At 48.8% G+C, this 13,124-nt stretch overlaps 5 protein-coding genes across 5 annotated transcripts; all 5 read left to right on the forward strand.

The window, feature by feature from the left end:
- Positions 1–1,047: 1,047 nt before the first annotated feature.
- Pmar_PMAR006605 (RNA binding function, putative) lies at positions 1,048–2,790 on the forward strand (the record flags this gene model as incomplete). The annotated part of the gene is made up of 4 exons (XM_002769518.1): positions 1,048–1,109; positions 1,407–2,035; positions 2,524–2,619; positions 2,673–2,790. The coding sequence occupies 3 exons, from the start codon at positions 1,048–1,050 to the stop codon at positions 2,604–2,606; spliced, it is 774 nt and encodes a 257-aa protein (XP_002769564.1). The 3' UTR covers positions 2,607–2,619; positions 2,673–2,790.
- Positions 2,791–4,729: 1,939 nt separating this feature from the next.
- Positions 4,730–6,851, forward strand: Pmar_PMAR006606 (Sorbitol dehydrogenase, putative). The gene is made up of 10 exons (XM_002769519.1): positions 4,730–4,962; positions 5,011–5,091; positions 5,140–5,231; positions 5,280–5,379; positions 5,857–5,959; positions 6,011–6,173; positions 6,219–6,307; positions 6,356–6,452; positions 6,516–6,593; positions 6,635–6,851. Exons 1-10 carry the CDS (start codon positions 4,756–4,758, stop codon positions 6,738–6,740), a joined length of 1,116 nt encoding a protein of 371 aa, XP_002769565.1. The 5' UTR covers positions 4,730–4,755; the 3' UTR covers positions 6,741–6,851.
- A 604-nt stretch (positions 6,852–7,455) lies between these two features.
- Positions 7,456–9,242, forward strand: Pmar_PMAR006607 (Sorbitol dehydrogenase, putative). The gene is made up of 11 exons (XM_002769520.1): positions 7,456–7,554; positions 7,603–7,869; positions 7,914–7,994; positions 8,045–8,136; positions 8,190–8,289; positions 8,342–8,444; positions 8,496–8,658; positions 8,705–8,793; positions 8,840–8,936; positions 8,990–9,067; positions 9,109–9,242. Exons 1-11 carry the CDS (start codon positions 7,483–7,485, stop codon positions 9,212–9,214), a joined length of 1,248 nt encoding a protein of 415 aa, XP_002769566.1. The 5' UTR covers positions 7,456–7,482; the 3' UTR covers positions 9,215–9,242.
- Positions 9,243–10,277: 1,035 nt separating this feature from the next.
- Positions 10,278–12,100, forward strand: Pmar_PMAR006608 (2-aminoethylphosphonate--pyruvate aminotransferase, putative; the record flags this gene model as incomplete). Its single annotated transcript, XM_002769521.1, has 12 exons — positions 10,278–10,361; positions 10,416–10,558; positions 10,605–10,680; positions 10,725–10,825; positions 10,866–10,926; positions 10,971–11,073; positions 11,152–11,278; positions 11,332–11,483; positions 11,531–11,649; positions 11,696–11,831; positions 11,879–11,983; positions 12,027–12,100. 12 exons carry the CDS (start codon positions 10,278–10,280, stop codon positions 12,098–12,100), a joined length of 1,281 nt encoding a protein of 426 aa, XP_002769567.1.
- Positions 12,101–12,260: 160 nt separating this feature from the next.
- Positions 12,261–13,124, forward strand: Pmar_PMAR006609 (hypothetical protein; the record flags this gene model as incomplete). The annotated part of the gene is made up of 3 exons (XM_002769522.1): positions 12,261–12,739; positions 12,799–12,936; positions 13,109–13,124. 3 exons carry the CDS (start codon positions 12,261–12,263, stop codon positions 13,122–13,124), a joined length of 633 nt encoding a protein of 210 aa, XP_002769568.1.

Consider the following 13,124-nt stretch of genomic DNA (forward strand, 5'->3'; position numbering starts at 1 on the left):
ACCTTTGAGCGCTCCGGTTCGGAGATGCAATGGAGTATCGCCGAGATCCGAACACTTTCCAAGGGGTGGTCACCGATCTTGTCGAGAAGCTTCGTACGCCATCGGACATACACACCAGCTGGTTCGTTACCGCTATACATCAGAGAGTCTGGAGGCGTGGCACCAACCAAAAGGTGAACGTCGCGAACCTTCCTCGACCATCTCACAGGGTTCTCAGTGTCGGAGTCACTGGGAGTGGCAGACACGACTGGAGACACCCGTAACGGACTTGTCGACGTCGGAGGAGGAAGCGCACCACCAGAGATGATCGAGATTTTCGGCGCCGGAGTACTGGATGTTTCCTTCTTCGCCGAAGATATCTCATTTTTGATAACTGACCGCCGAGGTACATCGTCAAGGTTGATGATGATGTCATGCCTCGTCTTAACGTCGATGGCTAGGCGGTCCATGTACGCTCTTGCCATCCATGACGCTGTAGGACGATACCACGGTGGGCAAACCCCAATGTAAGCTTCTTCGCCTACGTCAGCCAACTCTTCACGTACCACTTCCCAAAGTGACCTTCCGCACTCTAAGCTAGACAACTCGTGGCGGTTTGCGTCCGAGATATCATCGTCGATCACCAATAGAGGTATCTTCTCAGAGATAGTCTTCGGGGTAGCATGGTCGTTGGGTTGTTGGATAACGTCGATGAGCAAAGTCTCGAGTTCGCCTTGGACTTGGTGTAAGCCTTCTCGGATCGAAGCCCCCAATGTTGTAACATACGATGGTTCGACTTCACCAGACCCGTTGGAACCCGACGCTGACATAGCTAGAGAGAATATAATGGGGTTTATAATGCAATACATATTCGACTGAGGGAGAGACGGTTTCACAGCCGTTACAGCCTAATCTGGCGGGGCGGGCGCTACCGTATGTGACTCACAGTGAAGGTGCATTGTTATCACAAGGCAATAAATCGATCATCATGGCGCGCGCTTTTCTCCTAAGTGTTGTCGCGTCAAGCCCCATCGTTAGTGACCCGACTCTGCTGTCTCTCGGACGACTATGACTATCGATGTTGAGAAGAAGCTCACCATGTCGCTGGATGACATTGTGGCTGCTGCAAAGTAGCTGGGGGCGCTCTAGATTGTGTCAGGTTGTTGCAAATTGGGAAAAGTGGTTACACGATGTCGTTACTGAGACTTGAATCCTGTCGGTGCAATCATTAAGGCGGCGCTGTAGTGCTCATAGGAGTGCCTCTCTGAGGGGTATGCCTCTGTTGCCCGACGGCGCTCTTCCATCTCATCGGCTGGCTTTTCCTGTGAAATCTGAATCGTCGAAGTTCTAGTGGTGATGGGAATGGAATTAACCTCTGTATCGGAAGTTGTGATCCTCTATGTGCATGCGTGCTGCTTCCATCTCAGGCCTAAGCGTTCAGCTCGAACTCCTACTATTACTACTGGTGCTGGTAAGAAGACTTACGCTGGTCCTATCCGGAAAGGTCGTGGTGCTACTATGAAGGCCGCCGCTCAGCCCTACAACAAGGCCTCGGGAAACTATATTCGTGTCCAATGGCAGCAACAGCAACAGTCGTCGTATGGAAGTGGTGGGAAGAAGAATTGGAAGCAGCAGAGTGGTGGGGGTGGGTCGGGGTATCGAGACAACCAAGGCAAGGGTAGCTACCATGGAACCACCTCGACTAACAACAAGAGTTGGGGTGGTCGCTGGAACAAAGGAGGCAACGATCAGTCAAGTTGGAACCAACATGACTATCGTGGTAACGACTATGATGACAAGAAAGAAAACAACAACAGGTCTTACTACGCTCGGAATGTTGATTTTGGTGATGCCCAACAAACCAACAATAATGCTACCGCTATTACTACTACGCAGCAGTCAAGAGGTGGCAGAAGAAGAGTCGTGGTGAGCAACATCCCCCACGATCTCACTTGGCGCGAGATCAAGCAAGCCTTCTCCAGTGTTGGAACTGTTGTTCACTGCGAAGTTGACTCGTCTGGACCGAAAGGCGCTATCGCCAACCTTACTTTCTCTGGTACAAAGGTGGCGGATGGAGGGCTTGTCGTTTTCCCTTCACGGCTATTCACTGCGACTTCTTGTGGACTTGCTGCTTATCATCGGATAGGAGGAAATTGTGGATGAGGCGATCGGCCTAATATGGTTATGTATTAGGCAAGCGCCCCTTGAGAGGAGCGCCGACAACAGTTGGTCGGCACTGTGATGGCTACATGGAATTCGTCAAGATTGAAGTGGTTGTTGAAATAATGAGAAGTGTCATTAATTATATTCATAATACCGTACGACGTATGGTCCTACATGATGGCTTTTGCCAAGCAAAATTAGTTTAATGCCTTCGTCTTCCTGGTGGAGCGATGGAAGATGCACTGTTGGGCATGGTGAAGGACATGCAAAGCGTTCAATATTTATTATCGTTTGTGGGGATTGAACCCACGATTTCAACTTCCTATTAACTCGTACACGAACTGCGAAATATGATGACATTCCTTTTGGTGCTTTTTGCAGACCCAAGTGGTGCCAGGCAGGCAGTTGAGCTCTACGACGGTGGCGATATGAACGGCCGAAGAATTCACGTCAATTACGCCTGAATGCGCAGTGGAAGTATGCAAATTAGCGATCGTCGTCTTCTTCCTCGAGAGTCTTCCTCGGGTCAGGTTTCGAGCCATGGCGGCGAGCGAAGGTATTATTGAAGGTTCTTGAGTGTATTTTATTGCTGACGACGTTATTGGATTATTGTCACTACTACTAGTTTAACCGCTATTTTTCGGTCTCGTCTGCATTATATAACTACTATTAGCATAATTGCCCGATAAGCCTTTTGTTGTCACAGATATTGGGTCCGGATGGAGAGCTGTTGATTGCACGCTCAGTTCAGGCTTCTAGCGGTCAGACTGGTGTAGTCTTCCACTGCTTTTCTGGTTCAGTTAGCATCTTTATCGACCTCCAGTAAGACTGGCAGGGAGTACCACAATACTCTAGCTTATACAGGATATTACACGTCACCAGTACACTATAGAGGAGTCTTCTATAGTGTCCTCTAAGAGGACCTGGGTATAAAGTAAATATGCAACTGCAGTTGGTGATATGGGAATGTAGTGGGGCGGGTATGCCATATGTTGGGGCTGGTATGCCATATGCTGGGACGGATATGCCATATGTTGGGGCGGATATGCCATGTGCTGAGGCGGATATGCCATGTGTTGGGGCGGATATGCTATGTATTGGGGCAGCTATGCCATATGTCGGGGCGAATGTCCAACGTTCTATTATGATAAGACTGTTATCTCTCCCATATTCATCACGGTTATCGCTCAGGCCGATACTCGATTATTGATAGCACCTGGAGAAGGTTAGAGAGCTGTGCCCATAAGGGGTAGTGGTGAACTGCGCCGTGCAGAGGAGGCTGACGATAAACTCACGGAGTGTTTTCTTCCGAGGGTTAAGTCCCGAAGGTGATATTTCTTCTCTGTGCGATCGAACGCAATGCAGTCTGGCTGGTTGTGGGGGAGACGGCCACGGGGATGACGATATGGGGTCGTTTCGTATGCGTGGTGGGGATGGGAGCGCCTGAGATAATGCTTCATATTCTCAATACCTCTTTAGGGGGTGGATATCCAAGGAGTCTCCAGGTGACCTAGTCTAGTAACATTAAAGTTTAGTTGGAGTCGTCAGATATCGAATGTCAAAACATCTGATATACGTCAGATAAGTCAATACACACCTCATCCGTGGATAAGGTTGTTGACACCCGAGGGGAAAGCGTAAGTAATCCAAAAAGTCTCAGCATATTCATTCTTCTCCTCCAACATTCAGTTTGTTTTTGAAACCGTCAATTCCATCACGACGCACGAAGTTGGAGATATGAATCCGGAACGGGAAGGTAATATGTGCGTTAAGAACATACAAATTCGTCCGAGGCCCATAAGTTGTCCGAAATTCAAGTACATTTAAATTTAACTCGTAGCTTCGACTTTCTCATGCTCGCGGTACAACTATACTAGTATTGTCATGTCAAGACTTGTGTTTAGTGCTGCACAGATTGTCACTCCGAACAACGGAAAAATGATCGAGACTTCTCATATAAATGCCATGTTGCATGAATCGTGTGTCTACAGCCACTTACATGACTCAACAATACGATGTAGTCAACTACCGGCAAGCATGCCTTCGTGGTTTATTGCATAACCCGAGAAATCGATATCCTGTTCGCAAAGGCGAGCCATGAGGGGAACTGTACTCCAAAGCGGAACTGTGCACGTGAGCCCTTTAGAGAGGGGCAGGCGCTCTCTGAATGATGGATCATATCTTCTACGGGGATGGTGGATCACGATTCGTGATAGTTCCATCGCATGTCTACACGGGCTCCTGACGAGTCACGTAGTTAAAATGGTCCAACTGGGGCACTCTTACGTCGGCATCATCTGTATCCGATTCAACATGTGTGTCTGCACAAAGCCGCTGTCCCAATATCCGCGTGAATTTTGCGTTGTCCACGGAGCCCTCTAGTCGTCCTTCTCCAGATGGTCTAGGACATCAATTTCACTCTTCCGAATCGGAAGTTCCGATTCAACCACACTTGAGTCACACGTCCCAAATTCACAACATAATATGACCAATGATTCTCTTCCCGTCGAACCATGGAAAGCTGCTTCCTCTGATTAGTTATCTCGCGCAAATCCCTCGGAGTTCGCTTTGTAGTGTCCGATATGGTAGTTCCTGGTCTTACTGTTCTTCTCAATGTTGACGTCCTCGAAAACATCTCTGTCGGCAGCTACTCCCAAGCAGTCCAGAGGAATGATAATCCGTGGTCCTAACGAAATGGCTATGGAGGATATCCCGATGCCCGGTGCACCGCAGCAAGGAGAATGTCTCATCCGAGTCAGGGAGGTCGGCATTTGCGGCTCTGATGTCCACTTCTTCAAGAACGGCGCTGTTGGCGGCTTTGTAGGTCTAGCTATCTGCAAGGGTCCTTCGTCAGTGTCAGCCTGTTAGGTTGTGAAGTCTCCGACAGTTATTGGCCACGAAGGTGCGGGAGTGGTTGAACAGGTCGGGGAGGGTGTAACTGACTTGAAAGTGAGGTTGCCTCTTACTCGATCTTATCCTCTCTATCACTCATCTCAGGTCGGTGACAGGGTAGCTCTGGAGCCGGCAGTTCCTTGCGGTCACTGTGAATTGTGCAAATCTGGAGAGTACAACCTGTGCCCTGAGATAAAGTGAGGTTTTCACTATGTTTATCATCGGAATTGACTCGCCCCTTATAGGTGTATCGGTGCGCCCCCTAACAATGGATGCCTTACCCGATTCATCCGCCATCCCGCCTCGCTGTGCTTCAAGCTGCCTGATAATGTCTCGCTTGAGGAGGTATGGGGCAGCTATGCCATTCTAATGTCTTGCTGGGATTTGATAGGCGAGCGTATCTGGAACAGTTTCAGTCAGAGGAGTTGTGGGAATCGATTTTGATAGGGGCAGCTATGCCATGTCGGGGATCCAGCAAGGTGTACTGCGTTGGTTGGTTGGAGTTTACCCAGCAGCTGCTTGCTTCGTCGAGTAGACATCAGCTCCGGAGTGGCATAGCTGCCCCAGAGTGAAATTGATATCCGCGATTTGTCTGAATTGAATGCCCTTGGGCAGTGCTACGATGGTCCTAAGCTATGCGTCTGTGTAGCTTATAACCTTGAGGCGTATCTCTAGATGGCATAGCGGCCCCAGAGCGAAATTAGTCTTCACGAATCGTCTGAATAACGTCATGCCCCTTAAGAGTCGAGTACATTGGGGCGACATCTCGAGTTGGCATAGCTGCCCCAATCTTACCAAGGTGCAGTTGTGCTCTCCCCTCAGGGTGTTATGGTGGAGCCCCTAGCTGTAGCGACTTATGCCTGTAAGGATAGAGCTGAGGTGAAGAAGGGGGATAAGGTCCTCGTCTTTGGTGATGGCCCTATTGGTAGCGATCATGGGTAGTCTTTCAGTGTCCTAGTATCGGTTCATGGGCTAGGTACGATGGCGGCGATGGTATCCTCTGCATTGGGTGCTAGTCGGGTTCTGGTGTGCGGTCATCATACTGATAAACTGCAAGAGATTGTGGAAGCCTGTCCTCGAGCAGAGATACTAAACGTGAAGAGAAGTGGTGACTACAACCAAGTAGCTGAGGAGATTAGGTACTTTTGGCCACCGAGGCAGCACAGTCTACCTCTTGTTTTTAGGGGTGTTCTAGGAGGCCCAGCCAACTGTTCTATCGATACCACAGGGGCTCAGGATGCGGTTTCCTCGTGCATCAGAGCTACCCAATCTGGTGAGCAGCTTCATTCACTACCATCAATGTGATGTTGTATGTTCTTAGGAGGCCGTGTGGCTATGGTCGGTATCGGAGCAATGGAGATGAAACTTCCTATTGTTGATGCTCTCATACGTCAAGTTGATATCAGAGGCACGTTCAGGTAACGGAAAAATTGTGTACTCTCGCTGCAGGACAGAGGGTCTGACTTCTCTTCATCTCTTAGATTCTGCTATACCTATCCTACGTGTATTGATATGATCAGCAGTGGTAAGATAGATGTCAAGCAGCTCATTACGCACAGGTAGTAGAGACAGCAGTAGCGTCGTAGGGACAGGTTATCAGATACCGTTTCAACAACGATGAAATACTCCAGGCATTCGAAGATTGCAGAGCTGGTGTTGGTCGAGATGGCCGTCCGGTCAACAAATGCATGATTAACATCGATTGACTTCGTCTTTTCTCTAGCTAGATTCCCTCATACACCAATTTAGTAGTTGTACTTGTTCGAAAGGTTGTTCTCTGATGTTAAGCTATATCTCAGTCACAACGGACTTCTCACAACTACTATTCAGTGTTCTAGTTTTGACCACAAATAGGGAAAGATTCGTCCAAGGATGTCTACTCATTGAGATAGTAAATTTTTTGCGGCAAGTAACCTCGGTGAGTACAATTTCTGTCTTGACGCTAGCCAATTGTAGTAGTATCACTAATTCCAGGGAGGATGAGTTCCGGCTTGTCACCGTCCTAAATCGAGTTTCCTGAGATATCTCCTAGGGTGAGGATAGCATAAGCAACGGTTTGTTAGCCATTGAGGCTAGGGTCGAAGGGATCTGCATGATGCTACCGTTTTGAGGCCAGGCTTGTGTGTTATGAATGCATGTGCATGCGCGTCGTGAGGGTTACAGTAATCCAATAAGTTGTCGGCATCCCTCTCCAATTAGTCTCGAAATGATGGTGAATCAATTGGGGTATCTGTCCATTCGTAGCATTGCTGCTCGATACGATATGCATTTTTGCACAAAGCTGCTGTCCCAATACGCACATATCGCAGTCAGTGTCATTGAGGTGTCATGCTTCATCTCAGGCCCTTCTCTTACTGGTATAATGTGTTGGAGAACTCAAATCGGCGTTTTTGGAGCTAGGTTGTTTGACTACTACACGGTAGTTACTTTCCTCAATTAATCTTGATAATGCTGACTTCCTCACGAACATTCTTCTCGGTTACTTCCCTCAGTCTTTCTAAGATGACTTGTTTGGGTTCGGTGAGTGGACGGAGGCGCACTGTGAGTGACACACTGTAAATGTTCAAGGTATCTTCCAGGAGGTGTATATCCAGCTCCGCAAGAAGATTCCCAAGTTGGAGACTGCGAACGCCACTAATTTACACGCACAGGACGTTCTCTACTGTTACCGAGGCGAATGAGGGTATGATAATCCGCGGCCGAGGGGATATGTCTATGGAGCCTATCCCGATGCCGGGCGCACCGCAGCCAGGGGAGTGTCTCATCCGAGTCAAGAACGTCGGCATTTGTGGCTCTGATGTCCATTTCTTTGCTAACGGCTCGGTCGGGAGCTACGTAAGTCGGATATGGAGGGTTTCCAATGAGATTGAAGTTGCTAGGCCGTGACGTCCCCGATGGTGATTGGTCATGAAGGCGCCGGAGTGGTTGAGCAGGTCGGGGAGGGTGTAACGGATCTCAAGGTGAGGTTGGCATCTTCTTTCCGATCGATCACAACTTTGGCCCGTCTAAGGTGGGCGATAGGGTAGCCCTGGAGCCGGCAGTGCCCTGTGGCCATTGCGAGCTCTGCAGATCTGGGGAGTACAATCTGTGTCCTGAGATTAAGTAGGAACTTGTTCTTTCTTTGCTCGTGTGAGTCCAAACTGTTTCTGCCTTAGGTGTTTCGGCACACCACCCAACAACGGATGCTTGACGCGATACGTCCGCCATCCTGCATCCTTCTGCTTCAAGCTACCTGAAAATGTGTCGCTCGAAGAGGTATGATAGATGTCACCATTTATAGTCTGGATCGCTACTGTGTATTCCTCAGGGTGTCATGTGTGAGCCACTAGCCGTAGCGACTTACGCCTGTAAAGATAGAGCCGAGGTCAAGGATGGTGATAAAGTTCTCGTCTTTGGTGATGGCCCTATTGGTAATGAGCCTCTTCCACTGTCTTTCCGTTCGTTGTCACCGAGTCATCCAGGTACGATGGCGGCTATGGTATCATCCGCCTTGAAGGCTGGTAGAGTTCTAGTGTGCGGCCATCACGATGATAAACTGCAGGAGATAGTGGAAGCTTGTCCTCAGGCAGAAGTACTCAACGTTAAGGGGAGTGGCGACTACAATCAAGTCGCTGAGAAGATTAGGTGCTCTCTCTTCTTTCCTTCCGTGCAGTCATGCTTCTGTTCTTAGGGATGCTCTAGGAGGTCCGGCCGACTGCTCTGTTGACACTACAGGTGCCCAGGATGCTGTATCCTCCTGCATCAGAGCGACTCAGTCTGGTAGGCGACATCATCACTATCGAACGATCATGCTGCTTCTTGTTAGGCGGTCGCGTGGCTATGGTCGGCATCGGGGCAGTTGAGATGAAGCTTCCCGTTGTTGATGCTCTCCTACGTCAAGTTGATATCAGAGGCACTTTCAGGTACCGGCCATGTAGAGTGGTCTCGTTGTTTTTGTTGGGCGAATCCTTGTTAGATTCTGTAATACCTATCCTACGTGTATTGATATGATCAGCAGTGGTAAGGTAGATGTTAAGCAGCTCATTACACATAGGTAGTAGAGTCAGCAGTAGCGTCAAGGGGAGATGTTATCAGATACCATTTCAATAACGCTGAGATACTCCAGGCATTCGAGGACTGCAGGGCTGGCGTTGGTCGTGATGGCCGTCCCACGAGCAAGTGTATGATTAACATAAATTGATTCATTCTTCCTGTTGTGAGATGTTCCTAAAAACCAATTCAGTTCGTTCTCGTAAATCCTGTCTCAGTTGTGACTAGAGAGGCATTGTGTGGGGTTCTCTTCTTTCTGTTAATGGGAGGGTTATTTGGAATCAGAACGAGGATGTTCGGTAAACCGAGTCTTCTGCTCGCTAGCATGGTGCATTTTGGTAAGCTGAAACCTAATTTGTCCCATTTCTCGCTTGTAGGGAATGCTAGTCCTCTGGCATACCGGCCCTATCTATCAAATAGATGTATTCCCAATGATATAGTGCTCTGGCATACCGGCCCTATCCATCAAATAGATCTATTCCCGATGATATAGTGCTCTGGCATACCGGCCCTATCTATCAAATAGATCTATTCCCGATGATATAGTGCTCTGGCATACCGGCCCTATCTATCAAATACATCTATTCCCAATGATATAGTGCTCTGGCATATTGGCCCTATCTATCAAATAGATCTATTCCGTGCTCTGGCATACCGGCCCTATCTATCAAATAGATCGATTCCCAATGATATAGTGCTCTGGCATACCGGCCCTATCTATCAAATAGATCGATTCCCAATGATATAGTGCTCTGGCATACCGGCCCTATCTATCAAATAGATCTATTCCAAATGGTGTAGTGCTCTGGCATACCGGCCTTATCTATCAAATAGATCTATTCCAAATGGTGTAGTGCTCTGGCATATTGGCCCTATCTATCAAATAGGTCGGCAGGATCGAACCTGGGTTGTTCTAGATTAAAAGCTCTATGCTCTACCACCATGCCAAGTTAACTCATGAATATCTTGAATACCCAAGTTCGCATAACTGACGAATGGTGCGATGGTTTCAATCGCAATATAATAGAATGCTGGGCCATCGGCATCCGCGCTAGAGCTATGGTGGAGAAAAGACCTCTTGTCACCTGTCCTTGGCATCGTCCTTCAGTTGAAGCACTCGTGGTTGTGCACAACTCCTCGGGACTTTCACAAGAATTCTTCTAGGTTGCTTGCTTTTCTCGACTGTCGTGAATGATTATTAGTTTTCGTTCTCAATGTCCCTGTTGATACGCGCGTCGCAGATCACTCCTCTAGCCACGAAGATAGCGGCCTCCTCCTATCGTCTTCCGGTGGCTTGGGTGATACTCTGTCGTTTGCACGACGTCGTCAATTTGACCATACCCTCATGTCAGACGCAACGTGCGAACTCAGCTGCTACTTTCGCTACGACTGTGCAGAAGAGAGGAGTGCCCTTGCTATTCACACCAGGGCCGCTGACCACCACTGCGAGGGTTAAAGAGGCGATGTTGGTCGACTTGGGCAGTAGAGATACAAGGTGAGGTCGACTCCTCGGAAAAGGAAGTTGATAGCAGCTTCATTAGGTTCATGAATGTCCTTGCCAATATTCGGAGCGGTTTATTAGCTCTAGGAGGCGTATCACAGGAGGAGGGCTATGAAGTACAATAGTCAATCCAAATCGTTAGATGGCTCTCCCTTTTCAGTGCGTTATAGTGCAAGGAGCTGGCTCACACGGTATAGAGGCTGTCTTGGGCACCAGTGTACCGAGGAAAGGGGGCAAGTTGCTCATTCTCTCGAATGGAGCGTACGTACTCTCGAAGGCGGCACGTTGAAGATCAGCTCAGATACGGCATGAGGCAGGCCCAGATATGTGAGTACCTCGGAATCGAGTATAACCTGATAGATGTACGTATGATGTTAGTCAATCTGAATAGAGCCGAGTCGTTCAGTTCACCGATCGGAAGCCTGTTGACGTTACTGCACTAGAGCAAGCTCTTGCCGAGGACTCCTCCTTCACGCATGTTGGTATGGTTCATCATGAAACCACCGCTGGTAAGCTAGAGTGATAGTCGTGTCACCATGATCGGACTTCACATGCGAATTTACTAGTGTTTCTCCTCCCTTTTTCAGGTGTAATTAATGACGTCAAGAGTGTCGGGCAGTTTTTGGCTAGCGAGTATCCCAAGGTTGAGCTCGTCGTTGACGCTATGTCAAGCATGGGCGCCTACGAGCTTCCCTTGAAGGACTGGAATGTCAGGTAGCCCTACCTGTCTTCGTAGCAGCAGTTCTTCACCAAGCTGTTCACAACAGTTACGCTGTCTCCAGTGCCAACAAGTGTATCGAGGGAGTTCCGGGCTTCTGCTTCGCCTTGTGTAAGCGTTCGAGTCTGCTCGCGGCTGAGGGCAATGCAAGGAGCTTTTGTATGGACCTCTACGCTCAGTGGAAGGGTCTTGAAACGACAGGTTATACCGGATCACGTCAGTCAGGGAGTAGAGTATATTTCTGGTAGGCCAATTTCGATTCACTCCGCCAACCCACGTTATTTTGGCTTTCAACGAGGCCTTGAAGGAGTGGGAAGAGGAGGGAGGCGTAGAAGGGAGGTTTGGACGATATAAGCAGAACTATGATGTACCTCTGGGAGGTCCTTTGTGGTGGTCGATCATAGTGTTTGCAGATTATATGTGCCGGTATGGAGGAAATGGGTTTTCAATACTACGTTGAGTCGCAATGGAGGGGAGTTATCATCACAACCTTCATGCAACCAGCTCACGTGCCAGGTTGGGACTTTGATAGGTTCTACAGATTCCTCGGTAGTAACATCCGGCAGTCGGTGTCCTCTCGATGTGTTGTGACGTAGGTGATAGAGGTTTGGTTATATACCCGGGCAAGCTGGCTAGCGGTCTGTCGTTCAGACTCGGGACCATTGGGAGGATATCTCCGGACGACTGTCGTGATTTGATCGGTGGGATGCCCTCGTGTTGCTCACGGACTATTTCCGTTTTCAGACGCAATAAGAGACGCCCTGAGGGATATGGACATCTCTACCCCTATCCCACCGCCGTTGACCTCCTCTTCGTGAAGTACGTTGGTATTACTCAATAGGCTGTGTTACATTGGGATCTCATTATTTATCACTCACCGTTGTGTTTTGTAAGCTTCTATTTAACTCTATGTTGAGTTCAATGAGTTGTTAATATTCTGGTGACCATGGTTTCGATAGATTCCTGGCAGTTTTCACAATGTTTATTTTTGGAGGAATAACAGGTCTCGCCCTAGTCACCACAGTAGCGTCTTTCTCGATCGTTGAGGATGATGACTATTGCTTTCACCGTCCCTTGGGGGTCTACCCAAGAGTCAACAGTACGCTCAGGTTGACCTCCGTCCAGGTGTATGTTCGCCACGCTCAACGGGATGAGTACACACTGCATGATTGCTTCCCTGATGGGCTTCAAGTTGACTACTCCAAAGACTGTGATAATGTTCATGTCGATTATGCGATTGACGAGGAGATCGCTACTGCTGGTTTTAAATTCCGGAAAGTGTTCGTAGACCACCAAGGAAAGGAGACCTGCGAGACTGGGCAGCTCCTCAACGGGGCGAATGCGCAGATGGTCAAAGTCGCTGATTGGCTGCGAAATGCATATGTCGCGGAGTCCTCGCTGAATGCCACGAATCTTGAACTCATCTGCACTGATAAGAGCCGCACGCTCGGGTCACTGTGAGTATGGTATTGTTGTGGCGATGAATTCGACTGTTGTTGTTGTTGATCATCATCAGCTATTACCTATTGGGGGCTTTCATTCGACCCCAAGATGACCTGCCGAGTACGTTGGACGTGATGGTACAGGACCACGAGGTGGATGCCCTTGGTCTCAACTACCGCAACTGTCCACGTGTAAAGGCACTACAGCAGAGGTAAGTCCTGTTGGAGAGGAAGGGGGAAGTGTAGACACTCAGGTTTAACAATGGGAGATTCGTCCGCATGCAATCACAGTCGGAGTCATACCACTCCTGCGTCAACTTATACGAGAAACTTGTCGGTAGAAATGACATGTGCATCGTGGCTCAGCTAGTGGTGTACCCTCAGGCCCGGTCAGGTTTGA

The sequence above is a fragment of the Perkinsus marinus genome (genome assembly GCF_000006405.1).
Source record: "Perkinsus marinus ATCC 50983 genomic scaffold scf_1104296965578, whole genome shotgun sequence".
Lineage (NCBI taxonomy): Eukaryota > Perkinsozoa > Perkinsida > Perkinsidae > Perkinsus > Perkinsus marinus.

Excerpts from the sequence above, each read along its gene's own strand:
- Pmar_PMAR006606 (XM_002769519.1), top strand. The coding sequence starts at position 4,756 with ATGTTGACGTCCTCGAAAACATCTCTGTCGGCAGCTACTCCCAAGCAG. Across the intron at positions 5,232-5,279 it reads AACCTGTGCCCTGAGATAAA|GTGTATCGGTGCGCCCCCTA; the intron begins GTGAGGTTTTCA and ends CGCCCCTTATAG. Across the intron at positions 6,174-6,218 it reads CAAGTAGCTGAGGAGATTAG|GGGTGTTCTAGGAGGCCCAG; the intron begins GTACTTTTGGCC and ends TCTTGTTTTTAG.
- Pmar_PMAR006607 (XM_002769520.1), top strand. The coding sequence starts at position 7,483 with ATGCTGACTTCCTCACGAACATTCTTCTCGGTTACTTCCCTCAGTCTT. Across the intron at positions 8,445-8,495 it reads CTTTGGTGATGGCCCTATTG|GTACGATGGCGGCTATGGTA; the intron begins GTAATGAGCCTC and ends CGAGTCATCCAG. Across the intron at positions 8,794-8,839 it reads CATCAGAGCGACTCAGTCTG|GCGGTCGCGTGGCTATGGTC; the intron begins GTAGGCGACATC and ends GCTTCTTGTTAG.